This window comes from Aulonocara stuartgranti (genome assembly GCF_965226115.1).
Source record: "Aulonocara stuartgranti genome assembly, chromosome: 12".
Classification (NCBI taxonomy): Eukaryota; Metazoa; Chordata; class Actinopteri; order Cichliformes; family Cichlidae; genus Aulonocara; species Aulonocara stuartgranti.
In genome coordinates this window covers 5,681,436-5,705,517 of record NC_138948.1, presented here as the reverse complement: position 1 = coordinate 5,705,517, position 24,082 = coordinate 5,681,436, and the positions used below count along the sequence as shown (strand labels likewise).

The window sequence follows — 24,082 nt, the reverse complement described above, 5'->3', positions numbered from 1 at the left end:
CACTGTCTGAATTAAGATGTTACTACGAGCAGACCCGACACACATTTTAAGTGATTTTTGTAATCACAGAAAAGCATGACACACGTGTTTGGGGGGACCTGGAGTTATAGCTCAGTGGGAGCCCATTTGATTGCACTTTAAGAGGTCTCTTGTTCAAATCCCAGTGCCTAGAGTTATGGAAGGGGAAAGAAATTTATGCTTTACAAGAGGATTCTAACTAGTTTATGAGTAAAGATCATGCAGCTGTTTCCTCTGGATGGATACTGACTAATCCCATGAAAACACTTAGATATAGTTCCTTTATAAACCTAAATGCATTTAAGGCTTTATTCTAATTCGCTCTAGTTTTAAACTTTTGCTAAAGAAATGTTACTACATTCTAAACCTACCAGTAACAGCCTTGATCTAAAGATCTGGTTTTAACATGTATTAGAGCATACAGTTCGGTGAGCATGCTAGGGTCTGCTTGGGTCTGAGTGACTTGGATATGTGCAGATGTTAGCTTGCCTGCACATTTTTTTTGTGATAGTTCATATTTGTCCACTGAGACACTATTTGTCAGTGCACATGCTATCCATCTGCCCTTCAGGTGGTTTTGAGCAGACTTGAGTGTACTCAGAGAGACTCCTCACCCGTGATGCCTGCATATGTCTGCAACAGATTATAATCCCTGCCTTATGCGTGCTGCATTTGCTTTCTGTTGGAAAATGTCAGACATGGGCAGTAGCTCAGTGGAAGAGTATTTGACTGCACATCACGAGGTCTCTGGTTCAATTCCGGATGCCCCCTGCGTTGTTCCTTTAAAAATATAGGAATGGATATGAACCTGTCACCTCTGCAGTAGCTTAGGGTTTTGGTCTCCCTGTTTGGAAACCTTGTTTACAGGCCATCTTATATTTCAATACTAACTCATTTGAAAAGCTGCATATGGAACTTTCTCATCATTACCTCTTGTAGAGCAGCCTGTAAGGGTTAGGTTTTAGTTTAGTTTTAGTTTGGATTAGGGTGACCAGGTCTGTCACCTTAATCAGATTTAATCAGACAACCTTAATCACACACTAAAGATGTCCAAAGACATGCAGTAGTGGCTATAGGTTAGTTGGGAACTCTAAATCGCCCATAGGTGTGAATGTGAATGGTTATCTGTCTCTATGTGTTAGCCCTGCGGCAGACTGGCGACCTGTCCAGGGTGTACTGCGCCTCTCGCCTTAAGACAGCTGGAATAAGGTCCAACCTCCCCACGACCCTGAAAAGGATAAGCGGAAGAGAATGGATTGATATTTACATTAAGTGTATGTGTGAGTGCAGAAGGGAAGGCAGCCAGACAAGGTTATTGGTTTCCTGCCATTCAGGTGGATGTTACTTTGACATGTATCAGTCACATGTACCAACTCAGTTACAGACCACATTCAGGATATCAACAGAGGGTAATCATAAAGAAGACAGCAAATGTTGGGACATTTTTATCCAACACCCTAAACAGTCAGTGCTCACCCAAAGACTCTTTAATTGTTGTTCTCTGAAAGACTTTCCTCTCCTGTCACTGAATAGCTAAAGAATTGTTACAAGCATGGGATTTCTTAAAATAATGCAATCTAACAGCATTTAATATTTCACACAGTGGTAACAGTTCAAACAAAAAGGAAAGGAGCATGTTTGGAGATAGTGTTATCATTTTCATGAATATGCAGGGAAGATCTGTTAGGTTCTGAATATATTCACAGGGTGAACATTTCCTCTATAAAACAAAAGGCCCAACTTGCACTGCAACTTTTGCATTTTTCAGACTGTTTATTAACAAAAAACCCCCAAGACAAATAAACTAAGGATATAATTTTTTATGAAATATTTGCAGAGCTTTATGAAGAAACTTTAAATGCACAAAGTCCCTTTTTAATGTTGACAATGCTACAAAGATTTTACCTTTAACTGCAGTGCAACACAACCTGTGGTCGTGGTGTGAAACGGAGGATCGTTCAATGCGTCGGCATCAGCGGAGGAAAGTTCCAGATCTTCGATGAGGAGGCATGTGTGGGGAACGAGAAGCCTGAAGAAGAGAACACCTGCTTCGAGAGGCCATGCTTCAAATGGTACACCACCCCCTGGTCTGAGGTGGGTCCACAGAAAGTCTTCGAGTGTGAAATAAACTCTCAAAATGAAGATAAATTAGGATAACAGCAAAACAGACGTGTTTAATGACTGTGTTTCTGGCTTCATGTGCCTTCAGTGCACCAAGACATGTGGCATCGGTGTGAGGATGAGGGACGTGAAGTGTTACCAGGGCAGGGAGCTGGTCCGAGGTTGTGACCCCCTCACCAAACCAGTGGCCAAACAGACCTGCACTCTGCAGCCGTGCCCCACTGAGCCTCCAGGTAACAACAAAGAGAATCTGCTACTTCCCTCCTAACCACTGTTCCTAATGAGTCTTGCAGGCGTTATAAGTGAACTGCCAGCTGCCTTTTTTTTACTCATGTCTGCCAGTTTTGGCAGAGGCAGTATTGAAGAAAGATAGACAGCTCAGAGTGGAGTATAATCTCCACAGCTGTTTGAAAGTTGCCTCCAGGACTAATTGTGAGTCTGACTGTTTCCCAGATGAGAGCTGTCAGGATCGGCCCTCCACCAACTGCCTGCTAGCTCTTAAGGTCAACCTGTGTAGCCACTGGTACTACAGCAAGGCCTGCTGCCACTCCTGCCGCGCTGTTCGACCTCCAGCCTCCTAGTCGAGGACGCCGCAGCCTCTCTCCACCCTGACTCTCAACTCCGGCATGAGGAAATACATTCAGCTGTACAGCAGTTACTGTGAATAATGAGGGAAAGATAAATGTCAGTCTGCCTTTTTTAAAAAGACGAAGTTCCTCAGATAACTTGGATTTAGATGGGTCAGTTTAAATGATCTCAAATGAAGTCCTGTCAGTTCCTGTTGATGTTACAACATCAGCTGCAGTGTTCTCACACAAAATTAGACAAAAGAAATGTGCACTTTGGGAGGCACTTTGAAATTAATGAGGACGAGTAAACAAACGTCTCTTTTTTCTGCTTCGATGCTACAAAAAGATTTTAGTTTCTTCTTGTTTTGAGAGGATTTCCGACACAATGCATGATCAAATATTAAATAGTTCCTTTCTGCTCTTTTCCAGTCAATATTTGTATTTTTAGATTCTACCAGAGTAGCTTTGCATGAGTAATATTTCAAAATAATCCTCACGTATCTTATAAAGACCCTTGTGGCAGCATCTCAGTAACAGCAGGTACAAACAGCAGGTGAGTGGAGCCTCTGTTCTCACAGTCAGAGCGTTGTGCCCTCTAAATTTGCTCCTGAGCTCACTCACTTTTTGACCCAGCCTCTAGTAGTGAACCAAGGAAGCGCCGTTTTTGGCTCATTTATCATTTATCAGCCCCTCGGGGAAAATAAAGCAGAGCATGCCTCTCCCTTATTATCATATTTCTTCTTATTTTCTTTATATTTAACCCTGCAGACCCTGTTGTACCAGTTGTTACTGAATATTTATGGGTCCATCATTTCAGTTCCTTTAGAAAATTTGCGCTAAACAACATGCGGAGTTGGAGACACAACGGAGTCAACAGTAAAGCGGTCTCACAAACCTCTATCACCAGTTAGCAGCATGCTCCTGTTATCGCTGCAAGGAAGAGCTCTATTAAATTATTTCTCAACTGAAGATATTGCATGAGTAGAATATTTAAAACAGATACTGTTTATGAAATATTATTTAAATGTGTTTCAGTTTTAGCGTCTGGTATGGCCAAACAGGAAGTAAAAAAATTAAATATATATAAATATATATATAGCTTATATTTCCATTCCGTCTCCTGCCTTTTGACGCCACACCGGCGTGCCTGCAGGATATGGAAGCATATTTATTAGTGATAGAACATTTTCATTTAGCGTGACGCTCCTGATGCCAGTCTATGGTTATTCATCAGGTCAACTGATACCAGCTCTGGTCTGTGTGCGCGACAGAGGAGGAGAGAGTTGATCCGAACACAGACAGAGAGATCCCTGAAACTTGAAGTATGGGTGAAATGTATTCAGAAGACGTGTACGTGTATGTCTAACTAATGTGTACTGTGTTTTTATATTGCCGATACCTCTTTGTACAAAACTAAATATGGAGTTTGTGTACTGTTGATAATAAACTGAAAACCTAATGGTACTGACATGTATTTCAATTAAATAACAGTTCAAACATTTCGCCTCTCTCATGTTTAACTTTTGCACTTTTTTGATATTTTTCTTTACAGGAATGGATACCACATTAGTTTTTGAGTTTTTAATTTGAGTAACAAACTGTAGAAAGAAATCTGTAGGAACATTTTAACACATAGTCACAACAAGACTTGTCTGACTTGAAGATTTCTTTTTCTTAAAACACAACTGGGACTGGCTACTTTTAGTTATTGTGCCAGTTCAGAGGATGGTAGTTTGTTGTTAGCCAATATCTCCAAAGCCTCAGTTAGACTGGGGCAATCGCACATCTTTAAGAAAGGTTAGTCTGTTGGTCCCGTAGTGTAGTGCTTTACACATTTACCTAACAAGTGCCTGTTAAAACTCAGGAGGAGACCCAAACTCCTGTTCACTAGCTGGGCCCACGTCTTCATTTTAGGTTTGACAGCGTTCTAGTAGGTAAAAGTGAATGCTTTGACATGAATTGAGCTGCGCTTTGGGAAAGGCCGGAAGGGGACTGGCGATGGCTTGTGGGCCTGACAGATCCCCATGCACTAAATAGAAAGGAAGAAGTTAAAGAATTGAGAACAAGGAGGGAGGGACGGTGGGGCACGCAAACGAGAATGAACAGCTTGCAGAACTGGGGGAACCTATACAGATGACAACCGGAAGGAGTGTGTTTGGAGGTGTGATCCCGCTCCTGAAATTCCGATACATAATCTCCAATAAAATTGTGTCACGAAGGGCAACTGCCACAAAGAATAGTCTGCAAATCATCTTTTGTGAATACAGGAGCAGCCAAAATAATCTTCATCTTAGGAAGAGTTAATATCTTTAGATGGCTATGACAGAAGACTTGAAACTGAAAAGAAAGGCTTTACTGGGCTTGTTTGCGTTACTATATCATAGCAAGATGTGAACTGGGAATGAATGAACTGCACTGTGGCACACGTCTCCTTGTCCTTGACTCCCACCTGTTTTTACTTGTTTACTTCATATCATGTTTGCATGCAGATTAAGCCTGCATTTAAATTCTATTTATTTAGTTATTTCTCTCAGGTCGTTAAACACCACCACGACAGCTGTGCCTCACACATATATATCTAAACTCTCATTTAATGTAATAAGAATTATAATCAATCAGATTATCCTGTGTCTTAATGATGTGATACTGATAAATCTGTGAACTTACACATTAATATTCAAATATTATGGCACGGTTCTGGGTCAATTGACCCAGGGTTTGGAGTTTTCTTATACTTTGATATTCATTCATTCATTCATCGCTAGCGGTAAGCGGAAAGGAGGTGGGCTTGCTGTTTTAGTTAACAACCGGTGGTGTAACCCTGCCAACATAACAATCAAAGAAAGGATTTGTTGCCCGGACACTGAACTGTGTGCTGTTGGACTCAGGCCGTATTATTTACCCAGGGAATTCTCTCACGTCATCTTGGTGGCTGTTTATGTACCCCCCTCTGCTAACCCCACAGCTGCATGTGACACTATCCACTCTGCCATAGCTCGGCTACAAACTCAGCACCCGAGTGCCTTTATTGTGATCTCGGGTGACTTCAACCATGTATCACTGGACAATACACTACCAACATTCAAACAATATGTGGACTGTCCCACCAGGGGAGAGAAAACTTTAGACTTACTGTATGCTAACGTCAAGGATGCATACAGCTCCTCCTCCCTCCGCCCACTTGGTAGGTCAGATCATAACCTGATTCACCTCACCCCCCGCTATGTGCCAATTGTGAGGAGGGAACCTGTGACCACCAGGACTGTCAGGAGGTGGTCAGAGGAGGCCTTAGCAGAACTACAGGGCTGTTTCGAGGTGACCGACTGGGAAACACTCTGTGAGCCTCACGCCGAGGACATCAATGGGCTTACTGAGTGTATCACAGACTACATAACTTTCTGCACCGACTCCATTGTTCCAGCTCAGACTGTTCATTGTTACCCAAATAACAAGCCGTGGGTGACTAAGGACATCAAAGCCCTCCTCAACAACAAGAAGAGGGCTTTCAGAGGGGGCAACAAAGAGGAGGTGAGGAAGGTCCAGGTGTTACTAAAGGACAAGATCAGAGAGGCTAAGGACAATTACAGGAGGAAGCTGGAGTGGAAACTCCAGCAGAACAGCATGAGAGAGGTGTGGAGGGGCATGAAGACCATCACTGGATTCAGGCCAACCAACAGCAGGGGAGCTGAGGGAGGTGAGAATAGAGCCGACGAGTTGAATCTGTTTTTCAATAGATTCGACACCACAGTGTCTGCTCCTACCCCCACAACCTCACCTGCAGTCAGCCTGGAATCCAGAGCCACACCACTGTGCCAGCCTCTCCCTTCACATGGCGCTGTTGCCTCCTGTGAGATTCCTGACACCCCTCCCCCACCCATCACCTTCACTCAATACCAGGTTGAGATGCAAATGAGGAGACTTCACTCAGGCAAGTCTGCTGGACCAGACGGAGTGAGTCCCCTTGTCCTCAAGACCTGTGCCCCCCAGCTGTGTGGAGTCTTTCATAAACTGTTTATGCTGAGTCTGAGTCTGCAGAGGGTCCCGGTGATGTGGAAGACATCATGCCTCGTCCCTGTACCAAAGACGCCTCGTCCCAGTGGCCCCCAGGATTACAGGCCCGTGGCATTGACCTCCCACATCATGAAGACCCTGGAAAGGCTCATCCTGGACCAGCTGCGACCCATAGTAAGACCACACCTGGATCCCCTTCAGTTCGCTTATCAGCCTCGTCTCGGAACAGAGGACGCCATCATCTACCTGCTCAATCGTGTCTACACCCATCTGGACTAGCCGGCGAGCACTGTGAGGGTCATGTTTTTTGACTTTTCCAGTGCTTTCAACACCATCAGGCCGACCCTCCTGGGTGATAAGTTAGCAGCGATGCAGGTGGATGCTTCTCTGGTGTCCTGGATTGTTGATTACCTGACAGGAAGACCACAATATGTACGTCTCCCACAGTGTGTGTCTGACAAGGTGATTAGCAACACAGGGGCACCACAGGGGACTGTCCTCCCCCTTCCTCTTCACCCTCTACACCACAGACTTCAGCCACTGCACAGAGACCTGCCATCTTCAGAAGTTTTCTGATGACTCTGCGGTGGTTGGATGCATCAGCAGGGATGATGAGACAGAGTACCGGGCTGTGGTCGACTCCTTTGTCACGTGGTGTGAGCAGAATCATCTGCAGCTCAACGTGGCAAAGACCAAGGAACTGATCGTGGACTTCAGGAAGACCAGGAAACACTTGACCCCTGTTTCAATTCAGGGGGTCAGTGTTGACATTGTGGAGGACTATAAATACCTTGGAGTACACATTGACAATAAACTGGACTGGGCTAAAAACACCACAGCACTTTACAGGAAGGGCCAGAGTCGTCTCTATTTTTTGAGGCGACTGAGGTCCTTCAACATCTGCCAGAAAATGCTGAGGATTTTCTATGAGTCTGTTGTGGCCAGTGCGATCCTCTATGCTGTTGCATGCTGGGGGAGCAGGCTGAGGGTCGCAGATGCCAACAGACTTAATAAACTAATCCGTAAGGCCAGCAATGTTGTGGGGATGGAGCTGGACTCCCTCAAGGTGGTGTCGGAGAGGCGGATGCTGTCCAAGATAAAGACAATGTTGGATAACACCTCCCACCCACTCCATGACATGTTGGTCAGTCACAGGAGCTCGTTCAGTGAGAGACTGAGATTACCGAAAAGCACCACTGAACGACACAGGAAATCATTCCTGCCTGTGGCCATCTCCCTGTACAATGTATCCACTTAACACACTGTTTGCTGCTACAACTACACATGTTTCTTGTTCAGCTATTTATTTATGAGTGACTTATGTATGTATGTATGTATATATATGTATATATTGTACTATTCTTAGTTAGTGTATTGTCTGTCTTGTCTTAATGTTGGTTTAAAATGGAGCACTGTAACAAAAAATAATTTCCCCCAGGGATCAATAAAGTATTCTGATTCTGATTCTGATTGTTTATGTTTAAGTCTCATTTACTTATATTTACGCAGCTAATTCTCCAGGTGTTTCCACTTCCCCTGATCACCTCCTGTGTGTATTTAAGTCCTATGTCTTCCTTTGTCCAGTGTCAGGTTGTGTGTTGAGTTCTCGTCATGTTTCCAAGTTTCCAGGTCACGTGAACTCACTCATCTTATTAGGATGATATCCACCTTGACTGCTTAGCCTGATTGTTAGGTTAAGTGAATCCAGATATCCTGGGTATGTGAACTTGCTTCGTAGTACAGGGACCAGGTCTATAGGCCACTCCACTGTAGCGGCTGAGGGTTATTATCTCAAATACTTATGGATTTGACAGCAGGTGTCAAAGATATGTGTCAAGGCTGTGCAGTATAGACGACCCAAATACAGTATGCTGTCAAAATAAAAACAAAGGCCATGATCTTTGGTCTACTTAGCAAAATGCTAAAGATCCAAACCATAAACTAAAGTTCAGCTATACGAAGGAGCAAATGAGAGAAAACCACATGCAGTAAGCAAAAATGAGCCGTCTATCAGATGCCTTATCACAAAGGAAAAGGGAAAACAGGGCTACATTTACACTGAGAGCTGATTGGGACGTGACAGAAGAACAAAGAGACAAAGATGAAAAGAAATGAGCATAGGTGAAGACAATCAGGGCAGAATGTAAAATTAATGTAAGACACGAAAGAAAACTAACCTTAAAAAATAAAACAGGAAGTAAAAAGTAAGGAAGTAAACAGCTAAGCCTGAGCATGAAGATGAGACAAAGAGAGGCATAAACAGGGAGACTGTCATAACAAAATCAACACAGAGACCACAGAAATAAGATAATATCACACAACCCAAACATCTTGTAAAAAAATAACAACAAAGGCAAACAGGAACCACAAGCTCAACAACTTCAAGAATAAGAAATGCAAACACTAAAACAGCACAGAAATCTGGGACCAAGGGCTCAAAGCAAACTGCAATTTAAATGACATGAAAGTGTAAGAGTTTCATTTGTAGCAGACGGAGCGGCATATTCTAATTTAGTCTAGTTCAGAGTCCTAAAACTGAGTCTATGGTCTGTAATTTAGCTGGGCTAATATACTGTAACTACAATATGTGAGTAAGTGTAGTTATTTTTTTCATACAGAGTAACGTAAAGTGTGAAAGTGGTGCTGAGGACGTTGCGTTTATTCTTCTCCAAGACCCCCCTCTCCTCTCTGAAGCTGTTTTGGATGTAGACAAGTCAATGAAATAATGCACATTTTGCTTTGGTCCTTTTCTGGAGGGAATTACACCGACACCCCAAAGTTTTGCATCATTTTATTAACACAGTAAATGAACTTGACACACAGAGCGGCTACAGTAAACAAAGGTTTGGCTGCAGAGGTGACTGACGCCTCCTGCTGGCCAGTTTGACAGACCCAAACGCCTCATCTGCTGCACTGACAGGATAATTGAAACACATCAAGCAGACAAAAAACCAAAGCAACAGTTTCAATCTTTTCTAAAAAAAAATAAAATAAAATAAAAAATGAAGAACTGCTGTGGATAAAAACTCTGCAGTCATCACAGTGAGCAACCTGCAGCTGTATCTCGGAAAACACCTTAAGTGGCACAAATATGTTCTCTTACCCTGAATAGTGTCATTCCTCAATGAGCAGAAGCAATCCATGACCCAAACTCACACAGATCAGAAGGAGCTGTGAGGACAGTGCTTTACTTAGGACGACCAAATAAAAATATAACCTTTCTTGACATCTTTTCTAAGCATGTTCAGCTTTCTGGAGGCTGCATGGAGAAATCATGGGATGACCATATGGAATAATGTATGGAACATGGTTTTTCTGTGGACATTAAACTTAGAGATAATAATCCATGTATGAGGTAATGAAAGATGTGTAGATGCTGCACATATATGTTCATTTATTTTTTGATGCAGTGAATTGAAGGACTAAAAGCACCTCACACAAACAAAGTGAAACAGCGAGCAGAGGAGAGAAACAAACCAAATGCACTGACTAAAGATGGTGGCTTCAGCACCAGCTGGCACAGACCACACTATGACAAGGGGGCAGGAGTTGGATGATGTGCCTCTCTGTTCTTGTCTTCATGGCTGTGATTCTACCATCCATCCGGCTTGAAGCTTGTTAGAAAAGTGAAGGATCATTTGCTAATGTTTACCAAAAACTGAACAGATCTACTGTGCAGTCAGTTTAGCTGTGTCAGTGTACAAACAGCCAGTTTTAAGTTTTTTTATTGCAGTAATGCTGCACTAAACTAAGTAAACCTGCATATTTCTTAATGGCCATCATGTAGCAACTGCTCTGGTTGTGAAGAACAGTGCTTTCCTGAATTGATAGCTTCTATTACTAGTTTCAAGCCGTTATTTATTTGATATAATATGAGGTTTATTTTAAATCATGGTCTCGTTCAGAGTGAATTGTGAAGCAGTGTATGATTGAGGGCATGGCTGGTAAGTTCCGGTTGTATAACTGTGTGGTCTGTTCTTGCTCTTGGTTAGATTTACCTTCTTGCTCAAAAAAGGTGGCCAAAAAATATCAGACTCCAGCAATGCAGTTGGAGATATACATATAGGCATATACAGTCTCATAAGTTTTCATCATATAGTAAAAGTCTTCTGCTGAAAGATTTCCAAATATATGTTTCAGATCACAGCACTGCAGGTTGTGCACTGTTTGACAGACAGGCAAATACACCCAGTCTCTCTGTGAGCCTATGAGAACAAACCTTTTTGATTAGCAGCGTACTATTTTATCATACATGTTGCTAGAGTGAAAGTTTGCTCGAAACAAAGTTTCCGATCCGATAAATGTGTCAGCATCTGTGTTGTTTTGTGAAAGAAGAAGAAATGAGTCCAGGAGCTGTAGAGTTGTTTCTCTCTATGGATGTAAAATTTGTAAAATATAATTAGGATCTACTGCTCTGTCATCAAGAATATTTGACATATATCTGTATCTTTTCCCCTTAAATACTGAATGTACAATTCATTCCTTCTCTTTTAGGTATTAAATACTTAATATCTAAGTTGAAGAACAGCGTTTATCTACAGCATGATGTCTTAACAGGATATAAATGTTGTCCCTCATAATTCACAGTCACTGGATCACTGAATGCTCCAGAAAAGCCCTTTAAAATAATGTTAGTTTTCTCTGTTAATACTGAAACAGTCACATACTGACATATCACAGCCTGGCTCTCCAGCCTCTGATGTCGGAAGGCAAACAAAAAACTAACAACCCCGTGTTGACCCTGTGTGACAGCTACACCAATGAACACAAATATGAGTCAACCAGAATCTGTATGAGAAATTATTTGAGCTTTTATGCAGTTTTACGTATCGTTTTCTTCTTCTTCTTTCAGCTGCTCCCTTTAGGAGTCACCACAGCAGCTCATCTGCCTCTATCATCACCATATCCCAGCATCCTCTTCTGTCACACACACCCTCTGCATGTCCTCCTTCACTACATCCAGGAATTTTCTGTGGTCATCCTCTTCTCCTCCTCTGCACATTCTGTTTTTTTAAATTCTGTCTCTTTATACAAGGTGTGATCAATCTAGCCAGTCTCCCATTCATAATCACCTCCTCAGGCACGTCCGAATAGCTGCGATTTTTAGACCATGTCACGGAAATCTCATTTTGGGTATTTACACTGTGACCTTAAACTTTGGCAGAGGTCAAACATCTTTTGTTTAAAACCGACCCAAATTTCACAAGAAGGCGATCAGCACTTGGTGATGACCAAGAAGCTGCTCAAAGGCAGAATTGCTCAGTTTATTAATCACGAGTTCATGAATTCAACATGGGGAGTCTGAGGGAGACCAGTCAGAGGGTCTGTGGTGTGGTTTTATGTGCCGTGATGTGTCCGCTCAGAGTGCAGAGTGCATTGAAAACTCCACACCAACACGATCATTCACCAAATTTGCCTCACTGGAATTTTTACCACCAAAATAAAATGAACTCTTAAGATCAACATTTTCGCACAGTGAAGGAGATCCAGCATACACTGCATGAAAAACAATAGAAGCCAGGATGAAACCAGTCCACAGGTGCACAAGGAGATACACTTGAATATGAGCCCAAATCAAAACTGGGTAGACTTTTTGATTTTTATGAAACTGCGCTGTTCTGATTACAGCTTGTAAAAGCATGTCTTTTGTTTCTGATTTTCAGTGCTCAATCTCAACTCTGTGTGACGCATATGTTTTTGTTAAAAATTACATTTTTTTTGAACACATGGCCTCTTATGGCATGAATCTATTTAATCGCTGCGTGAAAACTTTTCCGTGCGCTTGGTCTCAACACCCGATCACTCTTTCAAAGGAAGAGACCGTGTCTGTGCAGTTATGAGCTTTTACCTGAAGTTAAACTAAGTGTGTAAGAGTTGAAAAACAGCTTACATACAAATAAATACTCTCTGTTGAAAAGATTATTTCCTCAGTCATTGGATTTAACAGACCAATAGCTGGGGACTATTTTCAGTGACAGATTAATCTACATTTGGTGCTTCAGTGGTTTTTTGTGACAGCGGGACAGTGTGTGCGGGGCTAGGCCTATGTATGCTACAATGTTTGCATTCATGCTAATGAAAGAACAAGTCACCGAGGTCAACAGTGAGATATCTAACTATTTTAGGAACAACAGTGGAGCTCTGTGGGACAGAGAGAGCAGGCTTTGATACACTCACATAATACTTGCTGGTTTTGGTCTGACATTAGCTTTAATATCCACACAACCAGACTTATCTTACCTCCTCTGTTCGCACTGGTGTGGTGCATTTAAACAAATGAAATCTGTGTTGATTTTTGTCGATTCTTGTTTATCCTTTGACAGCAGATATGTTAAGTAGCTACTTACCTAGCTATTCAGCAAATAAAAGGAGCAGTTTATGAAATTAGTCCCTTCGTGTGTTTCGATGATGCATTTAGCATTGCAGAATTTCCATCATCGCTGCCCTGACGTTTGGTCTAAAAGCCATTTATCAGTTTAACACTGACAGCAAAGTGCTGAAATAATTGAATGTGTATCGAATCGTTTAAATCAGCGGTGCTGCTTTCCTAAACGTCGGTGCTGACGCTGTGGGTGACTACTTCCTTCATGGTGACCTGGCGGATGAGGTTCAGCTTCTGGTAGAAGCTGGCCAAGTCCATGGGCAACTCCATGTCCTGCTGCTGCACAGTCCTGTAGCTGATCCTGCGACCGCCATTGCACAGCCTCTCTGGGTGCTGCAAGTAGAAGGGTAGTGAGCAGCGGGCACAGGAAGGGCAGAAGGCATGCGAGCGATAGCACCTGCGTGGCGGCGGAGGCGGAGGTGAGTAGCTGACGGGGCCGTTGGCTTCAGTGAGGAAAGTGGGAGGGTACATCTCGGGCTCGTCACTGTATTGCTCTGGCGTCGGAGGCGTAGGAGGAGCCGACAGAGCCAGGGGGCGAGACGGCGACATGGTGGCGAGCTCAGGTTCCTCCTCTTCCCCCTTCTCAGACTCCTCCCTCTTACAGCAGTAATACTGGACCAGGTGAGAGTCAAACATTTTAAAAGACAAACGGTTAACCAAAGGAGAAAATAACGAGCACTTTCAAAACAAATGTCTTGATGCATTCTCAATCATCCAGGTAAGTAAATCTCCAAAAGTTGATTCTGTTCATCTGGAGAAAACGCTACGTCCAGATGAACAGAATCAACTTTTGGAGAGTTTCAAATCATATGTTTCAACCAATCGGATCCGTGTTAACTATAAGTATAAGCCACAGTAAATACAGGGCATGAAAAAACAAGCTGGTTTGTGTAACTTTGAAAGATAGCGAGCGAGTGTAGTGAGCTAGTTGGCATGTCTTTGTCTGAATCTTAACATTTTCATGAAAGCAATGAACCGTCTATCTATGACCACCTACTGGTAACATGGAAGAAATCAGGTGTAAACAGAATCACAAAGATGAAGAACAAACTGCCAGCTGAGGAGCTTTCAAAGCTAGGAAGTAGCTAGCATATACTTGGCGTCTCTGTGAGAGCGTGTGCATGAAAGGCACTTGCAGACCATCACTTTCAAATGATATTTGGCAGGTGATCGCGCAGAACGGAGGTGGAAAAAGGATAAACTGCATGTATCATTTCAAATTCTAAAAGACTGCTGGCATCACTACCAGAACACTGTTAAAGAGGCAAAAAGGGAATATTTTGCAAATATTATTTCTTCCAACTCTCATAACCCACGTGTGTTATTTAGGACCATTGACACTGTTCTTAATACTCCTTTGAATGTCTGTTTGGAAGTTTTTTCCTGAGATTTGCAATGATTTTCTGAACTTTTTTATTGAAAAGGTTGTCACCACCAGGGCTCTTATCACAGCTCTTGACTCTGACCCTTCTGTCTCTGTCCCTTGCGCTGCTGTTTTCACTCAGTTTGAGCTTGTGATGCTCTCCACTTTAGAGGATGTGGTTCGCCATATTAAGCCCACAGGTTCCCCACGGGATCCTGTCCCTCCACAATTCTTTAAAGAAATTTTTTCCTAGTATACAACAGTATGTCCTTGACATTATTAACAGCAGTCTGTCTTCTGGTATGGTTCCTGCAAATTTCAAACATGCAGTAGTACAGCCACTGCTTAAGAAACCTGGCCTTGATCACACAGTTTTAGCAAACTATAGGCCTATTTCCAAGCTGCCTTTAGTCTCCAAGGTTTTAGAGAAAATTGTTTTTAGTCAACTGAAAGATTTTCTAGATGAAAATGGAATCTTTGAGGTTTTTCAATCAGGTTTTAAAACCCTTCACAGCACAGAATCTGCATTATTAAGAGTTTTTAATGACATCCTTCTGGCATGTGATTCTGGTAACCATGTTGTTCTTGTCTTGCTTGACCGAACTGCTGCCTTTGACACCGTAGACCACAATATTCTAATTTCTCGATTACATGATGTAGTGGGTATTGGTGGCACTGCACTTAATTGGTTTAGGTCTTATTTGTCAGATAGAACTTTCTCTGTCAGTCTTCTGCTCCTCTGTCATGTGGCGTCCCACAGGTCTCAATTTTAGGGCCACTGCTCTTTTCACTGTATCTATTGCCTCTGGGTTATATCCTTAGAAGGCATGGGATCTCATTTCATTGTTATGCTGATGACTGCCAAATTTATTTGCCACTAAAACACAAGGATGGCATCTCCATAAAACCTCTCTTGACATGTCTAGATGACATTAAAGCTTGGTTGGCTCTAAACTTTTTAAATTTTAATGAAAAGAAAACAGAAGTGTTGGTGTTTGGACCCAGTGGTCCCTGTGAGTCCTCCACTGTTGTTTTAGGATCCCTGGAAGTCTATTTTAAATCTGTTGTTACTGACCTTGGTTTTAAGTTGGACAGTGATTTTAAATTGGACAACCAAATCAGAGCAGTGGTGAAGTCCAGTTTTTATCATTTAAGGCGACTGGCAAGAGTAAAATCTTTTCTTTCGAGGCAGCACCTCGAAACAGTGATCCATGCTTTTATTTCTTCCCGCCTGGACTACTGTAACTCACTTTATGTGGGGGTCAGTCAGTCATTGCTCTCACATCTGCAGCTGGTTCAAAATGCGGCTGCACGACTCCTAACAGGAACTCGAAAAAGAGAGCATATAACCCCCGTGCTAGCCTCTCTGCACTGGCTGCCTGTGTCTTTTAGAGTTAATTTTAAAATTCTTATGTTTGTTTTTAAATGCCTTCACAGTCTTGCCCCGCCTTACCCCTCTGAGCTTCTTCATCCCCACATACCCTGTCGGTCTCTCAGGTCAGCTGACCAGCTGCTCCCAGAGGTACCGAGATCCAGGAGGAATCTCATAGGGGACAGGGCCTTCTCTATTGTGGCTCCAAAATTATGGAATAATTTGCACTGCATGTTAGATAGGCCCCTTCACTGTCCACTTTTAAATCACGTCTTAAAACCCACTTTTATTCTTTGGCTTTTAACCTCAGTGAGACTTAGTTTCTCTTTTAATTGAAGTAGTTATTTAATTAATGATTTCACTCTTCTTTTATCTGTGTTTTATTTATATCTCATGTAATTTTATTTTACAGTTCCAATGTACAGCACTTTGTGTCAGCTGTGGTTGTTTTAAAGTGCTTTATAAATAAAGTTGATGATGATGATGATTACAAAAAGCATCCATCACTCCTAAAACTACAGTTGCAATCTTACATGCTAACTGCTAGGACTCACTCAAGAAGAAAACATGTGGATGTGAGTTTCTGAAAGTCTCAGAAAAAGTCCCATCCGGTTTTAAAGGTCTTACAGTTGAGGATTATTTCAACATGGGTTATTTGTTATTAGTGTGTATGCTCTGTCTCGGCAGGTTGTGTTGCACTATTTGGATGTCAGCTGTAGATTTCTAAAAAGAAAAGCAAGATTGTTACACAAATCCAGTCTGGCCAAAAGTAAACACAGAAATGTTCCACTTGGACTACTTTGATAATTAGGAAAACTGTCTGGGGCAGCAAATTACTCCCAGCTTTTTGCACTGCACACATCATGTGTGAACATTTGTCAAGTTTCTTGTTTTCATGAATACGGTGCTGAGGTGCATTTTGCATTCTGTTAAACTTTAGATGTGTAATGAACAGTGAGACAATCATACCTGCAACCTACATAAACACAGCACAGCGACGATCGTCAGTAAGATGACTGTAGCCAAAATTCCTCCTGCGATGACCACTGTCCCGGCTGACATCCGAAATCCTCTCCATCAACACCCTGCAATCAAAGCAATGAGTCAGAGTTTATTTTTTGGTTCGAGTAGTTTAAAGGACTTCACACATGACTGAGAAACCAGTAACTATTCATCCGGACAGCCATTTTTGGCAGTTTATCTGGGTTTGGGGTGCAAACCCAGATCAGTGATTGAACCTGGTTAAATGGTCAAACACGGAAGCAACATATGTATGATTGGTTTAAAGGAAACTCAATCAAAATCCAGATTGAGAGAAGGTCTTAAGTTTAAAATTATTTTAAACTTTTCTCAGAAGAGAATGGAAAAGGGAGAAGGAGACCACCGAGGGAATATTAGCAGGGTTTTCCTGACTCACACTGGGATTTGGCTGGTGACTGACCTGCGTAAGGACAATTAGCCAGCATAAGAGTAATGAGTCTGCAATGAGTCTTTGTTATGTTATTTGATAGAAGTCTGTGGATTTTTTCAATTCTCTGTAAACAGGAATGTTTGTTATGGTTGAGTAACTGAAACCCTCATTAAAATAACTCATTTAAAAACCTAAACTTATTACAACGCTGGCAGTTTCCCTTTGGCTTTGCCCAAAAGCTCTTTTGGGAGAAAGTGAGGGTTTCTATGCAGGAAACGCTTATTAGAGAAGAGATTGGGTTGGAAATGGAGCAAGAGAAGGAAGAAGAGAGAGAGGGACAGGTCAGCCAGGAGGTGCAAAAGAACAGATGGAAAGAAGATAATGAGAGGAGGGGAAAGAAGCAGGGTGAAGGATACACAAAGATGAAGAAGGTCAGAGAAAAAGAAGGTAATGAGGAAAATCATGTTATGGGGGAGAGAGCATAGTGACGGGGAAGGAAAATTAAAAGAGATGATGATGATATATAAGGAAAAAGGGATGCAGATGGTGGGTGGGGAGGCTGTAGGAAAGATAATGATGTTGCTGTTACATTTTTACAACTATACTTTATGGCTCTGCCGTGAAGCTCTAAAATGTTTGAACTCTTGCCAGCAGCCATTACAGAAAATACTGCTTATTGATTCTAATACTTCATTTTTGTCAGTAATCTAATTGGTCAGAAAATGTAGTCACAGTAAGCCAAGTGCAAAGCCAGCCAACAATCGAGAGGTCCAAGGAAGAAAATGCATTTCCCACTTGATCCAGACTTTAAGGAGAGCTCAGTTTAACATGGCAAACCATAATCAAGCATCCTCGAGACATTTTAATCTGGATTTCCCACTGAAACAGCTCTTCTCAGAGTTTTCACATTGGCATTGAAATCACGTAAGAGATATTGTCAAGTTGAGTTCCACTGTGTCACACTCTGAAGTGGACATTTAGTCATACCTTTCATCGTGTCTGGATTAATAAAAAACAATAATCAGGAGGTGTACAAATGTATACGTTTCTAATAGAAATTTCTCCAAAAGTTGATTCTGTTCATCTGGACGTAGCGTTTTGTGGGAATGAGAATGAGAATTTGCATAATTATGATGAAGGAACTGACCTCCCAGCCCATTGTTCCTTCAGTGGGCTGGTTTCAGTCATCATGCACATCTACTGTTTATAAGATTGGGGAAACCTGCAGTCAGCTGAGACTGAAGAAGTGACTTGGATGAGTGACGAAACATTTCTCCCACAAAACGCTACGTCCAGATGAACAGAATCAACTTTTGTAGATTTACTTTCCTGGATGATTGAGAATGCATCAAAACTAAAAGAAATTGTATAATTTCTTTCTGTTCAGGTCAACTGGGCTTCTCAGACACGTTGTGAAGGTTAAAAAAAATCTAAACAAGCCTCACTTGTCAGTATTTTACAGGCTAACTGTCCATTAAACATTTGGCGCCTGTTACTTGAAGGCATTCAGCTAAATGCACTTAAAACAACCTGAGAATTAAACAATAAAGCATCCATTGGCGCACAAACATGCACTAAACTGTTTTCAGATTAGAAATTGGAAAAAGGTTACACCTAATCTAGTTTGTCTCCTTCAAACGATATAAGAGAAAAACAGAAACATTACATCATTACATTGTATCATTTGCTTTTCATTCATATTTAATATATGTATGGTCCCAAAGCAGAATTACATGTGTATTAGTGAACTGAAAGAAAAATTAAAACACTATTGAGACACTAGCAAATGTTCGTCAACCATTTAATGCGTCAGCAGAAGGAAATCTGACAAGTTCCCCTTGCAGGCAATTGAATGACTGCAGTCAGTCAGTCCAATGTTGCATCATGACTTTGAGTTTTCTTGATGATTTACAAAATAAATCATGACAGACACTAAAATGCCAGCAGGCAGATGCAGACAGTAACATGAAAGGAGATGTAACTAACATAAAGCTAAAATCTTAATACAATACAAATTCCCTGAAACTGTCCAAAGCTTCATCAGGGAGAAAAAACTTCCTCATTGGTGGAACCAGAATATGAGTTTTTAATCATCGTCCATTGCTCAGCAGTTTTTTGTTTTTTGCAGCAAGTACTTTGAGTACTCAACAAAGTGGAAATTATGCTAGTCTAGTACTGGAATGTTTACCATAAGTGTTAGGCGACAGATTAATAAAGTGCTAGACTTTAACACATCAAAACTGGTGAACATGCTGTTTGTGCCTCACAAAAAGCCTTATAATTGTCAGGCAATTGGATTAAAAGTACAATTATTTTTTTACCACAGGTAAAAGCTAGCATACAGCTTGCATACGCAGGAGTCTCGAACTCCAGTCCTCAGGGGCCAGTGTCCTGAGAGTGTTGCAACACACCTGAATACAATTAGTAGGTCATTAGCAAGACTCTATAGAACATGACTGCATGAAGAAGTGCCAACCCCTAACCCTACTCAAGTAAATTTCAGTAAATGTAAGTGTTTGGGAAAATGTACTTCTAAAAGTACTTTTAGTGCACCATGTTTGTCATTTTCTTTGGGTGTCTACAGGGATTGTGCCATATTTAAAGCCAACCTGATGCAGGTTTTCGAAGAACCACAGGTTTTCACTTCATCATCAGAGAGTGGAGGTAATCCACCTAGAAGCTACCAGATGTCATAAATGTTCTGTGGATCTGTAAGATTGCATGATACTGGACAAACAGGAGAAACATACAAATACAAAGGTACTTTCTAGAATTAAAAATAAATAAATGCAAGGTTGAGTCCAAACTTAGGTTTAGAAAACTAGGATGTGACAAGTCTGCTTTATGGATCTTTTTAGAGCACTTTTTGGTATGAAAATAATTTAAGGAGCTAAAAGTTGAGTAGTTCCCAGTAAATAATAAATATTATTATATACCGAATATAGAATAATATAATATTCATTATGTTTGACCTACTTACATGGTAAATGGCCTGTATTTGTATAGCGCTTTTCTAGTCCCTAAGGACCCCAAAGCGCTTTACACAACCTGTCATCCACCCATTCACACACACATTCACTACATGTACGTTTCTTCTGATAAAGGCCTGTCACAGCCATTTAAACCAAAATTAAAAACCCTATGGATCATAATTTATAGCAACCAAATACTAATACATGAATTAAACTCTCTCTGTTACTTACACATCACAGAAAAGCACTACCATAGGTCTACTTGACCACACTTTCATGCTACACGCATTTTGTCACCGTAATCCATCTGCACTCTCAGCATCATTTTCATATGATCTGTAATCTGTAAAGGCTCCAGGCTGAAGATGACAGTATGTCAGCGTGCTGTGATACAATCAAAGTCGGACACATTTGAACTTGAAGCCACTCAGAAATTTTATACAACACACTCTGAGCTGATGAGCTCCCTCATCAGCAGGCTGAGGATCAACTCATCACTGGCTATTGCGTTGGGTTTCCATAGTGACGGTACCCTGTCACCCCTGAGGGCTGGAGAGTCATTTACACCCACACAGCCAGTCAGCATTATACACAAATGACCAAACACAACACACACTCAAAGGTCAACAGCCATCAGTCCACCCTTCAGTGCTTGCTGAGTGCTTCACTCCAACTAAGCACATCATATCTTCTTCATTAGACTTAAAAATGAAAATAAATCTGATATATTAACCCAGCTTTCATAAATATTTATTGCCAGGAAATGGGCTGCAGAAGTGAAATTTTCTTAAAACCAGAAAAATATAAATATTTCAACCTATTTTTGTGCACATGTTCTAGAAAAGCACAATAACATCCTAAAACCTTTTTCCTGCACTTCTTAATTTTAGAAAATTCTTTACACGAGTTTATTTGTAATGGAAAGGCTGATGTTTTATCACCAAACTGCATTTCTCTTCATTGGTGATGGAGATTCACATTGTGAAGCAGATAAAGGAAAAACAGAAAGTTTCACTCGTATGTCAAAACAGATTCTTTTAGATGTTTCTTACTGTCGACAGAACCAATTAAAAAACAAAAAGCAAAAGTTAAATTTACAATAATAACAATTATTGTCAGTTTATCCAACATCTGTGGCTTCTTCGACAGAGCCGTAATTTGTTGAGTAACTGGCTTGTGTTAAAGAGAGCAGGAAGGTGGAAAAGGTGCTGAAAAATGCACTAATGCAGTGCTAGTTATGTTATAAAGAGACCGTTCTATTAAACCTGGTTTTCTCCTTCAACCCTTTCAGTTAGTTTCCACTCAAATTCTATCACAGTGTGTGATTCAAATGCACAAACATCATATAGAGTCTGAGCCAGAAAATTATGAAAATATACCCATTTTTTTAAACCATTTGATTAGATTACATTCAGACGATTAAAACTTTTGTTAAACAACCAAGGAAATGTTTAGAGCTTCTTATTTGAAAAAAAAGAAGAAGTAAATTTGTAGTTAAATGTATGATTTCAACTAGGAAAACAGAGGCAAAATGAATGAATCTGATTTCTCATCTTTTCATAAAAAAAAACTGAGTAGGATCATGAATCTAACATGTTTTTATAAAACATAAGTAATGACTGACTTTCTGTTCCTACAATGTGGAGATAATCCAGTAAATACAGTGAAGTTAATGATCCAATTATTACCCAGCATTAGAATAATTATTGTAGGGTCTACCTTACCATACAAAGCGCCTTTATGGGAATGCTGTTGTGATTTGGTGCTCTATAAATAATACTGAATTGAACTGAATTGAATTGAATTATTTTGCGTACAAGCTGCGGTTCAACGCACATCAGGTTCTCTTCATTAAACACTCTTTCATTCCGTCCGTTCATCATCTGAGCTGCGTTTGCAGATTCTTATGTTCTAAATAAAAATACAAAGTTATCCACAAATTTGGAGGAAAAAAAATAACTAAGACCCTACAATTGATTTAAAATGACTTTTTCATGCCCCCACAGTGGGAAGCGTTTTTGGAGACCTGATAAGAGGAAGAAAATGCGTGGCTAGATGGTGTTTGATTTATTAACGCGCGTAACAGGCGATGTGTGCATTAAGTGGTAATCTTACCCATCACATTAGTATTTGGATGGTCTCATGGCGTTAACCACGGCACCTTCGCTTCAGAATGTCCCGTTTTGTGACCAGAGGTGACGGGAAAGTAAAGTCGCGTTTAAGCTGGATGTTACCCAATCTGTAAATCTGTGAGTTTATCTTTATTCACATCCGCGCGCTGGTGTGTCCCATGACAACCATTAGTAGAAATCTGTGTTTCAGTTAGAGAAAGACGAATCTTCAAATATTTTCTGTAATTTCACAGCCTGTGTTTCACTCCAGGTTTGAGATGCATATGCGTAAAAACGCAATTCTGAAAAACAATACAGCTCTTTTTCATCGAGGAGCTGTCTTCTCACACTTTCTTCTTTTACTTTTTCATGACTGGCTGTGTTGCAAGTTGGAGGTACAAAAGCGCTCATGAACTCAAAAATCCCGAAATCTGACTGGAAATATTCCCAGTGCGAGTTTCAGGTCCCCAGATTTTCTCTTGGCTTTGGTCCCAACAAAATCTTCAAAAAGCGGCTGATCTCAAGGACGAGAGAGGAGGAGAAAGGGTCGTGTCCGCTTCTAAGTAACTGCAGGTGTATGCTGTGCACACTGGATCCGGTCTCATCCTGTCTGTGTAGCAGCACATATTTCCGATGCTGACCCGAGAGAGGACGCGACGTGCGTCACAGCAGCGCGCTGCAGAAACAGGTAAAATCCAGGTAGATTCAGGGGGGAAATAGAAAGAATTGTAATAATCTACTTTCCCTCTTCTTAGAATACGTTGAACATTTTCCAGTATATGAAAATATTCGACACCAAATTACCTTTGTAAAAAGATTTGTTCTAAACTCACTAATTTTCGTAACATATATAAAACTGTGTGAAATACACAAATATATATACATATAATTATATATAATTATATATAATTATATATAATTATAGGATACTGAGCATGTTTTTTCAGTTTTAAAGCCAGCAGCTTAAAGCTTAAAAGTCACCAGTAATCTTTGGTCAAAACATGTGAACAGATCTGAACTGTGAAGGTGTTTTACCCTAAATTATGTTAATATTTTGTGTTAGTTAACAGCATAGACTCTCCGTTTTATCACCCACTGGTCTCTTGACTTTTCTGGACTTGGAAGCCATATTTAAATTGGGTGGAAAGCTAATTAATTAGCTAACATAGGCTTTGCTAGCAGGCTGCATCTGTGCAGCTGAAGCTGAAGTGAAGTCTAACAGATGTTTACAGCTGCCTTAGTCAGATTCCATCTGTCACTTAAAGCAATCAGGCCCCTACTAAAGCTAAACTTTAGCTCTTAATACAAATTTCTTTGTTAAATGTAGAAAAAAGTGTACAGTTGTTAATAAGGGATAACTTGGCTATGAGACAACTAAAAACAAAAAGAAGAGTGTCAGTTTTGTTTCTTATGGCAACAAAGAGTACTGATTTTGATCCAAACATCATCCATTGTCTGATGAAATAACTGCATTTTTTATGCCTAGACTGTAACATAAAATCTTTAACAGCTTAAATTGAATAAATTTATGTCTGTATCAAATCTAATTCCCTTAGTTTGCTCTTCATATTCGCTCTTCAAGGGACAAAACACCAACATTAGAGCTGAACTTGTTTGTCTTATGTGATCTTGTGTCCAAGGAATATTTATGGAGCTACAATTTCACAAAAACTGACAGATGTTTAGTTTATGTTGCAGAAAATGTTTGTTTTCTAATCTGAAAGTGATTTTAATGTCCATAAGACTTTCACA

General features: G+C 40.8%; 2 protein-coding genes across 6 annotated transcripts in view; one reads left to right on the top strand and one right to left on the bottom strand.

Moving 5' to 3' along the window:
* The window catches only part of LOC309719574 (ADAMTS-like protein 2), a 35,964-nt gene extending 31,757 nt beyond the window's left edge, over window positions 1-4,207 (top strand). For both annotated transcript variants that reach the window (XM_082555749.1, XM_082555750.1), the window contains exons 17-19: window positions 1,936-2,112; window positions 2,228-2,372; window positions 2,593-4,207. In XM_082555749.1, the coding sequence (XP_082411875.1) occupies window positions 1,936-2,112; window positions 2,228-2,372; window positions 2,593-2,720 (450 nt within the window). In that variant the 3' untranslated portion in view covers window positions 2,721-4,207. The remainder of the gene's footprint in view (window positions 1-1,935; window positions 2,113-2,227; window positions 2,373-2,592) is intronic.
* Window positions 4,208-9,532: 5,325 nt separating this feature from the next.
* On the bottom strand, window positions 9,533-23,108 carry fam163b (family with sequence similarity 163 member B). 4 transcript variants are annotated; one of them, XM_082553909.1, is made up of 3 exons: window positions 22,335-23,108; window positions 16,806-16,921; window positions 9,533-13,713 (listed from the first exon to the last, which is right to left on the bottom strand). In XM_082553909.1, the coding sequence occupies exons 2-3, from the start codon at window positions 16,896-16,898 to the stop codon at window positions 13,267-13,269; spliced, it is 540 nt and encodes a 179-aa protein (XP_082410035.1). In that variant the 5' UTR covers window positions 16,899-16,921; window positions 22,335-23,108; the 3' UTR covers window positions 9,533-13,266. The 4 variants fall into 4 exon arrangements, with proteins under 4 accessions (XP_082410035.1, XP_082410036.1, XP_082410038.1 ...); XM_082553910.1 differs by lacking the exon at window positions 22,335-23,108 and adding an exon at window positions 21,944-22,087; XM_082553912.1 differs by lacking the exon at window positions 22,335-23,108 and adding an exon at window positions 19,857-19,872.
* Window positions 23,109-24,082: the final 974 nt, after the last annotated feature.